This window comes from Zea mays, chromosome 6 (assembly GCF_902167145.1).
Source record: "Zea mays cultivar B73 chromosome 6, Zm-B73-REFERENCE-NAM-5.0, whole genome shotgun sequence".
NCBI classification, from domain to species: domain Eukaryota; kingdom Viridiplantae; phylum Streptophyta; class Magnoliopsida; order Poales; family Poaceae; genus Zea; species Zea mays.
In genome coordinates this window covers 169,229,276-169,248,819 of record NC_050101.1, presented here as the reverse complement: position 1 = coordinate 169,248,819, position 19,544 = coordinate 169,229,276, and the positions used below count along the sequence as shown (strand labels likewise).

Below are 19,544 nucleotides of genomic sequence, written 5' to 3'. Positions count from 1 at the left end.
TTCTATAGAAACGTGATAGTCCGTAACATGAATGATATGAATCTAAGATAAAAGATTATTTTGAACTAAACAGTAGGAATCTATATATTTTCATAAATCTGTTATATCTATTTGAAGATTCTAGATTTTTGGTATTGAATTTGGTTCAAAAGAAGAACCAAACAAGTATTATGATTTGAGATTGACTCCAAACAAATATCGCTTGAGTGATGTAAAAAGATATCATAGCTGCGTCATGATATTTAACTATAGTATTTAAAAACCATGATTTTTAAATACTTTACTTGCACTTATTTTGCACCATCGCTATAAAATTTTAAAGGCTAGTTTAAAAACTCAAATCTTCTTGGAATTGAAGGGAGCCACCTGAATCCCCTCGAGTCCTAAAAGGATTTGAGTTTCTAAAGTACCCCTCATATGGTTCCTTTCTCCCACCGGCCACCGCTAAATTTAGCTTTGAAATTTAAAAACGTTATAGAACAGAGTTTAACCAGAAAAGCAATCAAATTAACCAAATCACGGGGCAGATTTTGCAGCATGTATCGCTTTCTTTCCCTTTTAAAACTTAAAACTTTTAATTACATGGCACATCAGCTCAGGCCCGAAACCATTTGTTACAACAAACATTATTCCATCTGTATGATTGTATACAGGCACCTCGCATTACCAGCGCCCGTTAGCATGGCGGCGCCACAAGGAGACTCCGTTCACCCCATTTCCCAGACTGGGGTAGTCCGCAACCTGGGGGTGGTATCCATTTGTGTTAACCCCAAGGCTCATCACCGATGGACTGGGAGAGCCATTCAGCCAAGGCTTTGATGCACTCACGTCAGACAGGCCATTAGAGTAACTATCCAACGAGGGAAACTGCCGTTCCCTCAACCCATTGACCGCATTTATGTCATAAGCCCCCGAGAATCCACCGTCATACTCATACTTGGTTGAATTGAACCGAGCAGGACTTCTAACAGAAGCCATTCCCATATCTGACACGTTTCCTCTTGGTGAAAATGGCAGGCCAAACACATTGTAATCTTGATGAAATGACTCTGGTATACTGCCGTTGATCTGGTCCTCCTCAAGCAAATCGTTTATGATGTCAAGGTGTGGAAACTCTTCTGCCACTTGCCCCTGTTGTTGGTGCCAGACATGGCTGGCGGGTGTCTCGGTTTGGAACTGCCTAGCTTGCAGTCCTGCGTGCCTGCTGAACTTTTCTGTTCCTCTGCTGCATGTTTGCTGATAAGTATCGTCCCTCCGAGATTGGTCATACGCTTGACCCCTGGTCATTTGTTGATAGGTAGTGTGATCCCTCCAGAGATGCATATCAACATTATTATCACCTTTCCACTGCTGCCAGCTGTCATGTGCTTCTAGCTTACCAGACCCAGACTTGAATCCATGCCTAGCTGATGATTGATCAGATCTTCCAGCAGGAGGCATCATGACTGCTGTGCTTGATGCATATGCTGATAGAGGCTGTGAAGGAGCAGTATCTTGACCCAGAGAATAGGACTGATATGCAAGGTTTGCAGAGGTAGTAGCCAGACCAGTCTTACCAATTATTGCATTTCGGTAGGTCTGGGGAGTATAAGATGGGGCAGAAAAGGAAGGATCATTTACTGACCTTCTCCCAGCTGCCTCACTCATCGAGCGGGAAAGCAACGTGGAAGTTTGAATATGTGAAGCAACTGGTGCAGTTGATCTTGGTGTGGGTAACACAGGAGCACTTGAAGGCCTCGATGCTGCAGCAACCTCCAAAACTGAGCTGGCTGTGACCTTCCTAGAAGTAGTTGCCCCTTGGGCTTCAGAATTAGTAGCTGGAGATATATGTGGCTGTTCTGAAGAAGGCAGAGCAGCTTTATCAACTTGCGATAATCTTGGGGGGGCTGGAATGAACCTATCAATTTGCAGCGACCTTGAAGGAACAGGCACATCTTTAGCACCTGATAGTGATTTTGGTGGTGCTGGAGAGGCTTTGTCAACTGGTGGAGATTTGGGAGGAATTGGAGTTACTTTATCTATGGCTGGAGATTTTGGGCGAACTGGAGTTGCTTTGTCAATGGATGGAGTTGCCTTGTCAACTGATGGAGATTGAGGGCAAACATGAGTAGCTTTGTCAACTGCTGGAGATTGAGAACGAACTGGAGTTGCTTTGTCAACTGCTGGAGATCTGGGACGAACTGGAGTTACTTTGTCAACTGCTGGAGATTCAGGACAAACTGGAGTTGCTTTGTCAACTGCTGGAGATTTGGGACGGACCAGAGCTGCTTTGTTTACTGACAGAGATGATTTTGGAAGAACTGGAGTAGCTTTATCAGCCGAAGGTAACTTCGAGGGAACTGGAGCAGCCCTATTGATTCGTGGTGATTTAGAAGGAAAAGGGGCATCTTTATCCACATCAGCTGGATGCAATTTCAAGCAAGATGCCATGGTTTTCATTTTCAAACTTGATGCGTTATCTTTGTTTGAAACTGGGCCTTCTTTTGTTCTGGCAGAAGGCAAGGATTCATTCTTTGCAGTGACTGGTATGCCTGAAACAGATTCCTCCAGGACAGGGTTGACCACAGAGGCATCCTTATTTGGTGTTCCATTAACTTTAAGATCAACTGTATCTTCTGAAGAATGCATCGAGCTCTCTGGAACATCAGGTGGCCTATCCAAAGAATTAGATGAGTCAGAAGATTCTTCTACCTTCACTTTTGTGTCCCTAGCTTCAAAATGAGCTTTGAGAAGTTTCTGCCCCTCAATGTTTTTCTGGAAAAAAAATGCAAAACAGAACATAGTTACAGAAATGAATCGGTTGACATTAACTAAGAATCTGAGCATTCCTTATGTAAGCTGGAAAATAAGAACCAGTCAACACATCCAATCGAGTGACTGGTACATGTGTTTCACAGGGAAAAAGGGGTTGCATTATCATACCAATCCATTGATATAGCCAGTCACCAAACAGTACAGCACAAAAATGTAAGGAAAAAATTTGTCAGGTTTTGCATCAAGATATTGTGATTATCTCCGGTTCATGAATCAATCAAAAGATAATATTATTCACCATTCAAATATGATGAAAAGAAAACTTTATCGCCTAGAAGGAACTAGGTGACGAAATGGACTCTAGCTGAGTTGGTTAGGTGGTCTAAGTAGCACTCAGGTTCTGAGTTCAACTCCCCGTGGGAGCGAACTTCAGGCTGGGGTTTAAAAAAAACCCTCGTATGTCCTACGCCAAAGCACAAGATTAAGGTCCTGGCCCTGGTCGTGGTCTTTCTCACATGGGCTACGATGCCTCTATGTATGGGTGGGACAGGGACTTGGAGGTTTTCTCGATCTGTGTGAGAAGGACTTCTCTTAATATAATGCCTGCGGGGCTGTATTACCCTCAGGTCGAGTTTTTTTAGAAGAAACTAGGTGACATGTTGAATAAGAAGAAATAAGCACCTAAATTCGAGTCAAAGAGGACTCAAACCTGGGTGTTGAGAATGTACATCCAGACCTCCCAACAAATGAGTTAGGTCAATTTCTTAAAAACATAATGATACACAGAAGGAACTATGTATCAAGATATTGTGATTATCTCCGGTTCATGAATCAATCAAAAGATAATATTATTCACCATTCAAATATGATGAAAAGAAAACTTTATCGCCTAGAAGGAACTAGGTGACGAAATGGACTCTAGCTGAGTTGGTTAGGTGGTCTAAGTAGCACTCAGGTTCTGAGTTCAACTCCCCGTGGGAGCGAACTTCAGGCTGGGGTTTAAAAAATCCCCTCGTATGTCCTACGCCAAAGCACAAGATTAAGGTCCCGGCCCTGGTCGTGGTCTTTCTCACATGGGCTACGATGCCTCTATGTATGGGTGGGACAGGGACTTGGAGGTTTTCTCGATCTGTGTGAGAAGGACTTCTCTTAATATAATGCCTGCGGGGCTGTATTACCCTCAGGTCGAGTTTTTTTAGAAGGAACTAGGTGGCATGTTGAATAAGAAGAAATAAGCACCTAAATTCGAGTCAAAGAGGACTCAAACCTGGGTGTTGAGAATGTACATCCAGACCTCCCAACAAATGAGTTAGGTCAATTTCTTAAAAACATAATGATACACAGAAGGAACTATGTATCAATGATTGAAAGGTAGATACACGACTTTCCTTTGCATTTGAGAAAATTTGAAAGATAAAGGTCTTGAACCAGTGATCACAGCATCATATGTCCTCTACCACGAGGCAACATGGGTGGCAAGTATAATTGTCACTCCCTTTGATTCCAAATATAGGTTCATTAGAGTTTTGATATGGTCTTAATACGGCACTCTGACTGATGACACCATAAAGAACATATTGTTTCATATAGAAAGAGTTAAATAGTGTTGAAGCATCTTTCATGATGAATCTAGCAGCATTAACCATGGTAATCTATATGAACTTTTAGCTACTGATAGTCAAAGATAAGAAATAGTGACTTCCAACAAACATAAAAGGACTTATTTAGAATCTGAGGGCATGTTTAAGATATGCATCACATACAAAACCAACAATCATAATTCAGATCCTTCAGTTGTTCGTAGGCAGAAAATGTAGTAGCCAAACTATAAATTTCATGATAAAAACAAAAACAACTTTTTTGAAATAACTAAATTCACCTCTTGCAGACGCTGCCCTAGCTTACGAAGTTTATCTCTCAAGGTAAGCAGAACAGTATCCTGATCCAGTTTTGGAGCTGTGCAGCAGCCAGAACTATTGCGGCCTGAACCACCTGTAACACTAGAGGTGGAGGGAAGACCATCACCTTCTTTGGCAAGACTAATGCTTAAGCCCTTGTTACACTGATTTTTTCCTCTGCACATAAATCTAGCTAGAGCAAATGCCAATCTTACAAGAAAGTGATGCACAACTTGTTTTCAAGTGTTCACTAACCTATTTGGCATGTCTGACCCATCTGAAGAACCTTCTTCCAAGGCATCAACCTTGGCTATCACTTCCACCTTAGCTGGTAAGCCATCACTGTTATCAATAACAGTTTCATCATGAAGCCTTTCCAGAATTTTAACCTCACATTTCACATCTCTTTCCTTGTCTTTAGCCTTACGGTTGTTCTTCTTTTGCTTGGTCTGAAAAAGAAATCAAGTTTATGATGAAGAGGACAATATAAGGCTGTGTTTCTTTTGCTTGGTCCGAAAAAGAAATCAAGTTTATGATGAAGAGGACAATATAAGGCTGTGTCCAGCAGATCGTGTATATGGCCGTGTAAAACATTGGTTTGCACTGTAGTCAGCATTGTTTGCAGAGTGGAGTTTGAAATATAGAATAGAATAGAAGGTGGGATAGGACTATAGGAGAGCTGCTGGAGATAGCCTAAGAGCCATAGAGACATCAAGTTAACTAGAACTAAGGGTAAAGAACAGGAAATCTTGAAGAAGTTTTCTTCAATAACAAGATGGGAAACCAACCTTGCTGAAATTGCAAAACCTCAGCCGTAACTCATTTTTTTCAAGTCACGCATCATTATACCAAGTCCAATCAAATCGATAAGAGACACAGAGAAGAACTATAGATTGTAACTCGCAAATATTCTTAACTCTTAAGTGAGAACTATTCCAGAGACCGATGGCTATTGAGCCATTTCTAAATGTCCTGTTGATAAACTTTAACATAATATGGTTCAAGATAAGAAACTGAGAACAAAACTAATGCATGTAAGGAACTAGCACCTGCTTTTTCTTGGCACGCTTGTCCTTTTCATTTGCACCACCACCACGCTTCCCCTTCATCTGATGTTCAAGAAGTCCAGCCTCCTCCTCCTCTTCACGAATAAGCTCTTCTTGCCTTTTCAAAGCAACAGCTTCTTGGTATGCAACTTCAATTCCGCTAAGAAGCAAAAGAAACATCAGCTTATACCACCATTAGAGGACAGCTGGCCAGAGATTTAAATATATTCCACTAGCCAGGTTTTATTTTTGAAATTCAAACCTAACTACTATAAAATAGGCCTTCCTTTTTCTAGTGTATAAAAATAACCAGAAAATGTCTCTTAGCCTCTTCTGAGTTTGATATTCGGCATGTGCAGTCACAAAATATAGTTGGTGAACATGATGTATCAGACATATTTTTTTTGCAAATGGTCGTAAGTAGCTAACATGAGAGAGGCTTTATATAAGATTTATCGTATTAGTACTTCCGCAACTGTATCCAACTAGTAGTCACCACAAAATTTGGGCTGACTGGGTCACGGATCGGGGACAGGGACGTGGGGCACAGCCACACAGATATCTAGAAAAACAAGTCGAAGGGGTTAGATTGGATTGAATGATCCCAACTAATCTAGGTTCATGACCCGGTTCGATGAGATATGATATGCTGCGTATGAATAGTTACAGAATATCAACACAAAATAATTAAAATACAAAAGAACAGGAAAAGGTAAACCGGGCTGTGTGTGGTGTCCCATTCAGCCTGGCTCGATGCGGTATACAATATGGATATGCAACTGACCACTGTGTCAGATGTAACTGCTACTGTCCCCGGTGTGGTGCTAATGCTATACACCACCCGTGACCGATGCCCCTCTTCGATGCTGAGTGTCTCTCACATATAAGCAACATCATCATCCTCCATACCCCCCTCCCTCTCCCCATTTTTTTCTTTGATACATCTCGTTGCATGTGGCAACAGGGCAGCAACCCACATTGATTTTGGGTCACGGAACACGGAACGACTACAATCCAGCCTAAGGCATTACCCATTAGGCCCCCTTTGGAATACAGGAATTTCAGAGGAATCCTACAGGAGTTTCACAGGAATCAGTCCATTTTCGCAGGAAAAACATAGGAAACAGGAAAAATTCCTGCATTCCAAAAGGGGGCCTTAGTTTTGCTGAACATTCAGATCGAACCATCATTTAAGTTTGCTATGTCTGGTTTTAAGGCAGTAAAGTCAGGAACTCAGGACCAATCAGTTCCTACATTACCAAGAGAATCAATCCAATTTAAGTAATCACAGATATCAAAATCGATACATCAATTGTTACCTAAATATATGAGATAGCACAAATGTCTCTAGTATCTTCTGAGCAAGCTCAGTTAGGCGTCTTTCCTCACGCTCCATAGAAACTTTGTAAACCTCGCCAGAACTTCCATCCTACGATGACGGGTGTAACAAAAAAATGATTATATGCAACAGTTATTTCACTTCTCAAAATATAACAGATCATGTAAAGCTATGCGCTCATACAGAAACATAGCAGGTAGTCAATACAATGCGATGAAAACAAACTAACTGTAGACCAACCTACCAAGATAGTTTAGGAGAACATACTAATTGCATGCCCAAATATTTGTTTGTATCAACAGAAAATATCTCAGCAAATGCCATATGCTAGGCTGTTCTGGCTGGAAATGGAACACATCTCTTTCAACAAGGCACAAGCCTATGAGCAATAACATGTAAGGTATTTGTGTATGTGATGAGAAGGTATTTGTGTATGTGATGAGAGTAATAGTAAACACAGATAATAACTTGTTCATTAAACAGCTGTCTGAAACCAAACCAATCCAGACAAGTTCAAAAGGATTACCTGCACGTAGGCATGAGAAACTAGCAACAAAGTTGTCCTAATATAATTGATCGAGGTTCTAGGGCCATGAAAACAGACACCTACTAAGATACGCAAAACTTGGAAATAAAACCAAGATATAACATATCAAATTGTATTATCCCTACCTTCATGCGGCTTTGGGAAGTTTTGTCATCCTTGGGGGCTACAGGTTGACAAGGCAAGGGTTCTAAGGCTGCCCTCTCAAGCAAAGCTATAACATCATCAGCCAAAACAAACATGTCCATGTCAACATGGACCATAGGCGCAGGTAGTTCTTCCAAATCTGCTAATTTTGTTTTGCATTTCTTGCTCTTCATCCGGTATTCAAGTGCCTTCAGACTTGTATACAAAGAGTCCATCACTAATGTGGAAGTAACTTCTTTCTCTACAAAGAATTGCTTCACTAAAATTTTCAATATAGTCTCAGTCTTTTCCCTGGACATGTGATGCCTGGTGTTTGGGTCAATTGCTGACCAGAAAGCACGGAAACTGCAAGACCAACCAACATTTCAATGGCAGAAAGAATATAATTTTAAAACAACAGCTAGCGACACTGACCAATTTATTATGACAGATTAATCTAGGAAAACTAACTGTCTAACCTGGACCATTTCATTTTGTCCTCAATGAGCTTGCTTAATTTACTTCTTCGCTCCTCAACGAAACGTCGGTAGATTTGTTCCACATTTGTCATATAGATGCGGATTAATTCTCTCCGATAAGGACGATCAAGGCAACGAAAAGGTCTATCCACTTTCTCCCTTTAATGTCAAAAAGATATAGCAGTAAGCAGTCTGATGTCAGCATGTTACAAGAATAGGTTGCTAATATAGCAAACAAACATAAACGAGCAAATTGTCCCATATACAGAAATATAAAATTAGATGAGTACAACAATGGTTTGCTCCTTTGTACAGGTTAATGAAGGAATTATAAACCGGAGCAAATGTGACATTATGCCTTTCACGGAAATGGTCGCGGCAGAATCCGGAAAGGATTTGCTGGGAGCAACGCAATTTCAATGTATATTGGCAGTCTATTTGTAGAAGTCCCAATTCCCATGAACCTGTGAATCAGAAGCACTATCAATCAGAGCAGAAACTGATTAGCTACCTGATGACCTGAACTTGAGCTATGATTTCAAGAACATCGTCAACAAGAAAACCATCCTGAATCTTTGACAGCTCCATAAACTTTTTCCATCCCCAATCATGTTCCTTCTTCCAAAACCTATGCAAAGTATCTACAAAGCTTACTTAATTAATGCCTGAAGATAATGTCAAGTTAACTATTGTGGGCACCTTCCAAGAAGAAAACAAACCAAGTTCAGCTCACCTGAGTACTTCATCTTTTTAGGATCTATATTGGCTACAGCTATAGTGAACTGTGCAAAATGACTCCATCCTGAAATAGTCAGACTAAGATCAGAAAGGTAATCTCAGAACCGCACTGGCATGTAAAAGATTGCAGCAGATACAGCAACAAACCTGGGAGAAGTTTGTCATGATTAGCAACGCAAAGGAATAATGAAAGATGATTAGAGACATCACATCCTTGAGGGTATACAAGAATATACCTGCGTAATAAATTTGGGAAAAATAACCAAGGAGTCAGCATGTTAGCATACAGAATATGTACACCAGAAAATGACACAGGAGTAAAAGATACTAGGCCAACTATATAGCTTTCTGATGCCAACAGCTTTCCACGGAGACAGAAACCAAACCATGGGGGTATATCATATATGTTGAATGCAATGTGATATGTTAACACTAAGAGCATCTCCAACAATGCCTCAAACTGGTGCCTCAAATTAAAATATAGGGCTCTACGTAGAAAAAAAAAATCACTCCAACAGTGCCTTATTTTATAAAATTTGGTCAAAAAATATAGAGCACCAACTCAAGTGCCTCAAATATACTACACTGTAGTGAGCTGCCCTATAATCTAGATTTGGGGCTTTACTGTTGGAGCAGAATATTTTGTTGATGTCCTAAATTCTATAAATTATATTTCAAATTATAGGGCATTTTTATAGATCATGCTGTTGGAGACGCTCTAATAAGGTATAAAACAGACCATTGCTATGTCAGGATTATTTACTCCAATCCCTTGCTTCTAACTCCCCGCAACCACCAACAGACCATTTGACAAAAAGAAACACACATTGTCAACCTGTTATGCAAATGGGCAAAAGGCACATAAGGGGGAAATGTGTTTAGCATGTTCCAATCCCCAAGTTAGTTGCCAACATTTTCAATCAATACACCGGAGAAAAGTAATCATTATCAGTAAGATATAAATGCTACTCCCTCCGTTCTTTTTTATTTGTCGTGTTTTAGTTCAAAAATGAGCTAGCAGGCGACAAATATTCAAGAACGGATGTAGTATTTACATACAGTGTCACAAAAGTTGGTGCTCTTTGGGCACGAGTAAATATATCAGCACACGTTGACAACATAATGATAGGCTTTAGGGCTGTAATTGTATAAGAGTGGAGTGCAACAAAAGAAATGATACTGATAAAAATAGCATGTCTAGGGTTGTATAAGAGTGGTGGGCAACAAAAGAAATGATACTGAGAAAAATTGCATGTTTAGAACCCATAGGTGGTTAGGTACCAACATGGGAAAAAATGGACACAATTTGGGCTCAACAAGTGCATACAGGAAATACACGCACCCTTGAAGCAATGCCATCCATTAATTGATTGGCGACAAGATACAAGGCAAACTGTCAAACACTAGCAATCATGAATGGTGCCATATCTAACGAAGTCCAAATGAAAAAGCAGTTAGTTCATCATAGCATCTACAAGGAGTGGTATTACTCAAGTACCCGATTTGAAGCTAGGTTAGATACTGAGAGCAATGCTTAAGTTTATGGAGAGAAGGCAGAAAATAGAAGCATGAAGACTATGTTTTCCAAATAAGTGCCAGCAAGAACTTTACCATTTGTAACCACCAGCTTCAAATGGCTCACTTTTCATTTCTCTTTTCTTCTCCTTTGAGAAGTTTTCAATCCTCCAAGTGTGATGTCCAAACAATTCTGAAGGCTTTGGGCCTATTATGGTAATTTAACAAATGAGCTATGAAGAGGGCAAAACAAAACTTTAGAACTTAGGACACAACATGTTATCTTTTAAAATAATTATGAGCAATAAACTGTTAAAGATTTGGATCAGGGGAAGGACCTAGATGTATCCTTGCAGTGACAGCAAATAGAGACTAAAATTAATTAGGACATGATCATCATGAACAATTAGTAGGTGCTGGACAGCCAACATCAGGGACTACTACCACACACGTGTTGTCGCCTTTGTGACCAGGTCACCAGGCTCAGGAGACAGTTGAATTGATCATCTGTTCAAATCCTGTGGTTTCGCTCACCAAGTGCGGTTCAGCCTATTACAAAAGGTTAGACTGCAGGACCTAAAACTCCACAACCCGATGACCTTTCTTTTGATGATTGGTGGGCTAGAACAAATTAGACAGTTGCTGATCATCAGGTCAAAAAAGGGCTCAATTCTATCATTTTGGGTGCTTGGTGGATTTGGAACAATTGCAGCCTCTGTGTTTTATTGCATTCTTCTTAACCTAGCTGGAGTTTTGTCAATCGGTAGAGAAGAACTGCATTGTGGGGGTCTGGCCGAGTTCGTAATATTTCTTATCTCGCTGCATTTGTGCCAGATGCTGGCTAGTTCTCTCCTAGGTCGAAGTCATGTTTTGATCCCTGTAATAGGCATGCTAGTGTAAGTGTTATGAAGTTGGTTGGCCTGGTGTTGTACGAGTTTTAAACCCCTTCTTAACATAATGATATATGCAGCTCTCCTGTGTGATTGAGGGGAAAAACATGGCCTTTTGGGAAGTCCTATTGCAGTTTAGTACTCCGCAAACAGAAGTCTACATAAGTAGCATAATTATTAACGTTTATAAAAGGTAAGACAGAGTGGCAGTAATCAAGGTCATGTGGATGCTCCTTTATTCATAGGATAATTTGTGGCAAAAAAGAAAACTCATGATTTATTTCAAACTCTAATGTGCATGCAATCTGAATCTGATCAAGAGACAAGACCTATCCGACTTTTGGACTTGATCATTATCTATGTTTTTTCAAGAGAAAGGTATTAAGATAAATTGAAGCATCATACAGGTATACTATCAGTCAGAATTAGATAGCAAATGTGTGGCGAAAGGGCCTCTAGCTGAGTTGGTTAGATGAACTGAGTAGCACTCCTTAGGTCCTGAGTTCGAATCCCAGCGGGAGCGGATTTCAGACTGAGGTTAAAAAAGGTCACTCGCCGGTTACCTGGTTGTGTACACATGAGATGGACTGACCTATGGGGAGCAGATCCTTGTGTAGGGGCTGGGAGGGCTCAAAGCACGAGTTAAGATCCGGCCTATAGGGGGCGGACCCTCATGCTGCACGGGGGGGGGGGGGGGGGGGGGGGGGGGGGGTGACCTTTCTCGGGTTGGGCCTCCGATTGAGCTTCTTCTTAATATAATACCGTGGGGGTGGTCTTTCCCCTACTGGCCGAGTTCTTTAGATAGCAAATGTGAGAGTCAGTGATAAGCACCATTCGTTGTGGTGCCTGAAACATCGTCACCTCAGGTGCAATGCCACAGCATAAAGGACCAATTGGTATGCCCCCAATGCTAGAACAAGTACCTTTGTTTGACGTTACATAACTGGAGAAACACTAAATTTCATTTCTGGTAATGATGTGCTCTTATATTCCTAATAGACCGACTGCTACTCTCCCAGGGCCAACAATGGTTATTTTTCTCGGACCTTGCACAACACAAAGAAATTAAAATATGTTTGCAGTTTTGAAAAATAGACCCATACTGAGCAAGATGCCCAGAATAACCAAAAAGACCTTTCTTCCATCCTCCACTCTTTAGCAGCTGCCATCACCACGACAACCTCCTTGTCCACCTCCCATTTTCCGCCTCACCAGTTCACGACCGGTAGAAATCAACGGTGTGAAGGTTTTCAAGAAGCAGCCGCCACCTCTGTTCCACGGAATCTGCTGCTAAAGGTTCCAAAAGACGCTAAGCACTAGACCACTCCATAGCACCTAGATGGACTAAACATAGATTATACACGATTAAATGTTTGTGTTTTTTATTTATTTTAATTTTTTTTCCTGGTAACACATATGGTTCATATCAGATGTCCAACTTCGGAATCAAAAAGAAACTGTAACACATTTAGGCAATTTTGATTCCAATTCTTGCAAACTTACAAAGAAATGGCAGGGGGGCCTGCAATTTTGACCCCCATGCATCATGTTTCCTTTTCACTGGCTCTTCCACGTGCTTTTCTCCTGCCCACCAGCTGACGTGGTCACAGCTAGCCTACCAAGCCAGCCAGGCCGCTGTTTTTTTTTTGTGTTTTTTGTGCCACTTAAGTACAACCACACGCCTACGTGCACCGCCTAGACGTGTCGAGAGTTTTATTGGGCGCCTAGGCCCTAAACATGACTCTAGGGGTCCATTTCAGGTTTAATCGAGAGTAAATGTAAGTTTAATTTGTTTTTTATAACCATGGCTAACTGACCATCACCACCATCCCCCTTCTTCCACGTCTCCACCTGCACCTTCTCATCCTCCTTCACACCAGCTGGCAGATGCCACACTCTGCCTAGCCCAATTAGTCACCAACTTGGACCACCCAGTCAATCAAACTGCCCAGACTGTCGATTGCGCTCAAATTATGTGGCAGCACGGTAGCAGTAAATGCCTAGATGGCAGCATATTCTACCTTCTAGAACACTATCTAAAAATATTGATCAAGGCTAAGTGATACCAGTCCATTTAGCAACATTAAGCATGGTCTGTTCTTTATTTCTTAAATTGACAGCCTTCTTGTGTGTGAGCACAGCATGGTTGGACTACTTTTTATGTAACTGACGGACAAATCCAGCCAAACACATGGGCCTTCAGCTAGCATTCAGTCATAGATGACTGGACAAAATGCACACTAGCCTTATGGCTAAAAACTTCTCAACCAGAGCTTTGGTAAGATGTCAAGACTTCGGGAACAAGCTTAATAATCAACTATGTTAGTCATGGGTAGATCAACGAAATTATGGCCATACAGAACAAAATCATTCACCACACCAAAGTAACAAGCATTAGATCAAGTGTATTCACGCACCAGGATCATCATCATCACCATCGCTATCCCAGAAGGGTGGGGATGTTGAAGGGGTATCGCTGTCTGCCCTATCACAGGACCTCCACTCAGAGAAGGACTCGCCAGAGAGACTGTTTTCATCATCCCTCATTCCAGTTGTGCTAGCAGCTGAATCATCCGTTACCACAGAACCTGCCATCCGCAGAGCCCACGGCCGTTCCAGACAACCTTATTCACAGCTGTACGCAGAACAAAATCAGTTCACATACCAAAGTAACATGTGAATGGATGAAAAGGATACGATGGCCTGGTGGAAAATCAGCACCAGCAATTCAGGAAGTGCCTTTATTAGGCACCTGGAAATTTAGCGCTCGTGCCAAATAGTTTTAGGTGCCTTTATTGGGCTAAGGTGCCGCTGTGTATGCGTGGGACAGAGCTTCGGGGAGTGTATATACTCGGGGGCTGTCTTAACCCCGCAGGCCGAGTTTTTTTATAGACTCATGCTTCCCAGGTTTCTACTCCCCCACAAACTGGGGATTTTGTGACCAGTGATCAGTCAAAAACAATACAGACTCCGCAACTGAATTACAGAATTCAGACAGGAACGGACCCAGCAAAGAACAGGAGTGTACACATGTCACCCGATTTTTTTTACAAAAAATCGAAGTTAGTAGGTATAACCCTACATATATATACACTTGTTTTTTATCAAGTAAATACTTGTAATTAGATCAGATCCGAATACAGATAGCCAGATAGTTTACGTTAGGGTTTGGGCGGTCGGCTTCACGCAGCAGGAGGCGGAGAAGGGGTGGACATACCTGGTAGGTCCTCGTCGCCGGCGAAGGGGCCGACTAAGACCTGGGCACCTGGCGTAAGGCGGCGGCGGCGGCGGTCGCCCAGTCGTCCCCACGAGAGGGAGAGAGCCAGAGAGGGCACGCGGTGCGGGGTGAGCGTGGGAAGAAAAAGCAAGGTGAACGCAGTCCCAGTCCCGGAACGTTTTCTCCTGGCCTGGAGCTGGAATGGTGGATGCCGTGGTTTGGCTGTGATGATGCAGGCAGCGTGCCTAAACACACGCATCCAAACCAAATCAGCTTCAACGCTATCTCTTCTCTAAGTTTGTTGAAGCAAGGATCGGCCTGGCATGCATAACAGCATAAATAGCAAATTTGATACAGCTTATATGGAAGCACCTTTCCTTCGAAGCTGTACGCAGAGAGATAAAATTTTAAATTAAGGTTTATTTGGTTGGACCATGAATTTTGATAGATATGGTATATAGAAAAGCGGTATAGATTATAGTGCGAAAGTAGAAAGTCGTTTGATTTAACATATGTGGCATCTCAAAAAAAACTATTATCAGCTTCTCTCATTAACAAATGGTGTCTAGCCATCAACCTCATCTTCTTTATCTAAAGATCTCTGGTCGAGATCATGCTTTCTCGCATGGCGATCGTACTTACTCGCAAAAGTGAACATATGCTCGCCCGCATGGCAGTCAAGATCCTACGCGATGGCCAAGGTCAGCGCTATGTCTGAGGAAATGGACTTGTCTCGAAAAACTGTAGAAGGAAAGGTAGCTGGGCAAGAGAGACGAAGGAGCAACACCACCGACCAGAGACATCGTACGATACAAGAAAGAGCTCATCGTCTCACATACAATAAAATGTAAAAGACGAGAAAGGAAAAATGAATCAATATCTTCATAACTAGTGGCAGATAGGTAGTTTTTTAAGTTGCTCACCTTCACATGTAAAACTTGCAATGAGTTACTTCCAGTTTTGTACTAGAGCAATATTAGCTTCTGGTCTAAAACAACTGTCTTTTTAGATCTTTGATTAGCTTTTAAACCTTTTAAAAATAAACATATTTAAAAGCCCAACCAAAGGCTCTAAACTAGTATGATTCAACTAAAATATGTTTTACTACATACAAAAAAGGGCTACAAAAAGAAACAACTTAAAAGTTTTAATCCATTTTAGCTACACCCAGTCATAAGCTACATCAAACAGACCAGATGTACGGTAACCACGATAAAGTTCTAATTTTTATTTGATTTTTCTTTATATGTATTTTTGTCTTTTAATCTAATTAAATAAAGGTCAAGTAAAGCTATTGATGTTATCATTGATCAAGTAAAAAAATATCATCTTCACATGTAATACTTAATCCAAGTGAGTTAATATACAATATAGACTTATCTAGTGGTACTTCTATTGAGAAGTTTGCCTAAACATACACATGCATGCATAAATTTAGAAAAAAACACTTATTTAATTACTACTATGCATGTGTCTCGATAATTGATACAAGTCGTTCAGTCGTTGGCGGCGCCTAAGAAGCTTCATACTCTGGCAGCCATCAAGACATGTTTAACAATCCCGGTATAGAAAGCAACTGCGCGAACCATCCACTGAGATCATGAAAGGGAATTAGGCTTACACCTAGTCCCTAATTAATTTTGGTGGTTGAATTGCCCAGCACAAATAATTGGACTAACTAGTTTGCTCAAGTGTATAGATTATACAGGTGTAAAAGATTCACACTCAGCCGATAAAAAGATCAAGTTTTGGATTCAACAAAGGAGCAAAGAGTCAACCGAAGGCACCTCTGGTCTGGGGGCACCGGACTGTCCGGTGTACACCGGACTGTCCGGTGTACACCGGACTGTCCAGTGCACCACCGGACAGTGTCCGGTGCACCAGAGGACTCCAACTCGAACTCACTACCTTCGGGAATTTCTTAGGCCGGCGCGCTATAATTCACCGGACTGTCCGGTGTACACCGGACAGTGTCCGGTGCTCCAAGGAAGCGCGGCCTCCGGAACTCGCCAGCCTCGGGAACGCGCAGCAGCCGCTCCGCTATAATTCACCGGACATGTCCGGTGTGCACCGGACTGTCCGCTGTACCAGCGGAGCAACGGCTATTTCGGCGCCAACGGCTACCTGCGATGCATTTAATGCGCGCGCAGCGCGCGCAGAAGGCAGGCGCGCCCATACTGGCGCACCGGACAATAAACAGGAGATGTCCGGTAACCGGACATCCAGGCGGGCCCACAAGTCAGGAGCTCCAACGGTCAGAATCCAACGGCAGTGATGACGTGGCGGGGGCACCGGACATGTCCGGTGCGCCATCGAACAGACAGCCTCCACCAACGGTCAAGTTTGGTGGTTGGGGCTATAAATACCCCAACCACCCCCACATTCATTGCATCTAAGTTTTCCACTTCTCAACCACTTACAAGAGCTAGGCATTCAATTCTAGACACACCAAAGAGATCAAATCCTCTCCAATTCCACAAAAGGCTTTAGTGATTAGCGAGAGAGATTTGTCGTGTTCTTTTGAGCTCTTGCACTTGGATTGCTTCTTTTCTTTCTCACTTGCTCTTGTGATCAACACTCAATTGTAATCAAGGCAAGAGGCACCAATTGTGTGGTGGCCCTTGCGGGAAAATTTTATTCCCGGCTTTGATTTGAGAAGAGAAGCTCACTCGGTCCGAGGGATCGTTTGAGAGAGGGAAGGGTTGAAAGAGACCCGGCCTTTGTGGCCTCCTCAACGGGGAGTAGGTTTGAGAGAACCGAACCTCGGTAAAACAAATCCGCGTGTCTCACTTCACTATTCGCTTGTGATTTGTTTTGTGCCCTCTCTTGTGGACTTGATTATATTTCTAATGCTAACCCGGCTTGTAGTTGTGATTATTTTTGAGAATTTCAGTTTCGCCCTATTCACCCTCCCTCTAGGCGACTTTCAATTGGTATCAGAGCCCGGTGCTTCATTAGAGCCTAACCGCTCGAAGTGATGTCGGGAGATCACGCCAAGAAGGAGATGGAGACCGGCGAAAAGCCCACTACAAGCCACGGGAGCACTTCATCGGAAGAGTCCCACACCAAGAGGAAGGAGAAGAAGAAGAGCTCCTCCAACAAAGGGAAGGAGAAGAAATCTTCTTCTCACCACAAAGAGAAGAAGGAGAGATCTTCCTCCCACAAGCCGCATCGGAGTGGGGACAAGCACAAGAGGATGAGGAAAGTGGTCTACTACGAGACCGACACTTCATCAACATCGACCTCCGGCTCCGATGCGCCCTCCGTAACTTCTAAACGCCAAGAGCATAAGAAGTTTAGTAAGATCCCCTTACACTATCCTCGTACATCCAGACATACTCCATTATTTTCCGTTCCATTAGGCAAACCGCCAACCTTTGACGGTGAAGATCATGCTAGGTGGAGTGATTTAATGAAATTTCATCTAACCTCACTCCACAAAAGAATATGGAATGTTGTTGAGTTTGGAGCACAGGTACCATCCGTAGGGGATGAGGATTATGATGAGGACGAAGTGGCCCAAATCGAGCACTTCAACTCCCAAGCCACAACCATACTCTTGGCCTCTCTAAATAGAGAGGAATACAACAAGGTGCAAGGGTTGAAGAATGCAAAGGAAATTTGGGACCTCCTCAAGACCGCGCACGAGGGTGATGAACTAACAAAGATCACCAAGCGGGAAACGATCGAGGGGGAGCTCGGTCGCTTTCGACTTCGCCAAGGGGAAGAGCCACAAGACATGTACAACCGGCTCAAGACTTTGGTGAACCAAGTGCGCAACCTCGGGAGCAAGAAGTGGGATGACCACGAGGTGGTTAAGGTTATTCTTAGATCACTCATTTTCCTTAACCCCACTCAAGTTCAATTAATTCGTGGTAATCCTAGATATACTCAAATGACCCCCGAGGAAGTTATCGGGAATTTTGTGAGCTTTGAATGTATGATCAAGGGCTCCAAGAAGATCAACGAGCTTGATGAACCCTCCACGTCCGAACCACAACCGGTGGCATTTAAGGCGACAGAGGAGAAGGAGGAGTCTACACCGAGTAGACAACCAATTGATGCCTCCAAGCTCGATAATGAGGAGATGGCTTTAATCATCAAAAGCTTTCGCCAAATCCTCAAGCAACGAAAGGGGAAGGATTACAAATCCCGTTCCAAGAAGGTTTGCTACAAGTGTGGTAAGCCCGGTCACTTTATCGCTAAATGTCCATTATCAAGTGACAGTGACAGGGATAACGACAAGAAAGGAAAGAGGAAAGAAAAGAAGAGGTACCACAAGAAGAGGGGCGGTGATGCCCACGTGTGCCGCGAATGGGACTCCGACGAGAGCTCCACCGACTCCTCCTCCGACGAGGACGCCGCCAACATCGCCGTCACCAAGGGACTCCTCTTCCCAAACGTCGGCCACAAGTGTCTCATGACAAAGGACGACAAAAGGAATAAGGTAAAATCAAGATCCTCCACTAAATATGAAACCTCTAGTGATGAGGATGATGCTAGCAATGAGGAGGATAACTTGCGCGTTCTTTTTGCCAACCTTAACATGGAACAAAAGGAAAAACTAAATGAGCTAATTAGTGCCATCCATGAAAAGGATGACCTCTTGGACTCCCAAGAGGACTTCCTAATCAAGGAAAATAAAAAGCATGTTAAGGTTAAAAATGCTTATGCTCTAGAGGTAGAAAAATGTGAAAAATTGTCTAGTGAGCTAAGCACTTGCCATGAGACCATTAACAACCTTAGAAATGAAAATGCTAGATTAATTGCTAAGGTTGATTCTCATGTTTGTATTGATTCAATTCCCGATCTTAGAAATAATAATGATGATTTGCTTACTAAGATTAAGGAATTGAATGATTCTCTTGCTAGCCTTAGAGTAGAAAATGATAATTTGATTGCTAAGGCTAAAGATTTTGATATTTGCAAAGCTACTATTTCCGACCTTAGAACTAAAAATTATTTGTTGCATGCTAAGGTTGTTGAACTAAAATCTTG

General features: G+C 42.4%; 1 protein-coding gene across 2 annotated transcripts; it reads right to left on the bottom strand.

Moving 5' to 3' along the window:
- Positions 1–485: 485 nt before the first annotated feature.
- LOC100381713 (uncharacterized) lies at positions 486–14,936 on the bottom strand. 2 transcript variants are annotated; one of them, XM_008649807.3, is made up of 13 exons: positions 14,547–14,936; positions 13,747–13,964; positions 10,536–10,647; positions 9,072–9,160; positions 8,920–8,988; positions 8,698–8,827; positions 8,187–8,345; positions 7,710–8,073; positions 7,018–7,127; positions 5,702–5,858; positions 4,908–5,101; positions 4,634–4,754; positions 486–2,754 (listed from the first exon to the last, which is right to left on the bottom strand). In XM_008649807.3, the coding sequence occupies exons 2-13, from the start codon at positions 13,922–13,924 to the stop codon at positions 664–666; spliced, it is 3,774 nt and encodes a 1,257-aa protein (XP_008648029.1). In that variant the 5' UTR covers positions 13,925–13,964; positions 14,547–14,936; the 3' UTR covers positions 486–663. The 2 variants fall into 2 exon arrangements, with proteins under 2 accessions (XP_008648029.1, XP_008648028.1); XM_008649806.4 differs by having other exon boundaries at positions 4,634–4,829; positions 14,547–14,881.
- Positions 14,937–19,544: the final 4,608 nt, after the last annotated feature.

Excerpts from the sequence above, each read along its gene's own strand:
- LOC100381713 (XM_008649806.4), bottom strand. The coding sequence starts at position 13,924 with ATGGCAGGTTCTGTGGTAACGGATGATTCAGCTGCTAGCACAACTGGA. Across the intron at positions 8,074-8,186 it reads GACAAAATGAAATGGTCCAG|TTTCCGTGCTTTCTGGTCAG; the intron begins GTTAGACAGTTA and ends TTGGTCTTGCAG. Across the intron at positions 5,859-7,017 it reads GTGCTATCTCATATATTTAG|CGGAATTGAAGTTGCATACC; the intron begins GTAACAATTGAT and ends TTTGCTTCTTAG.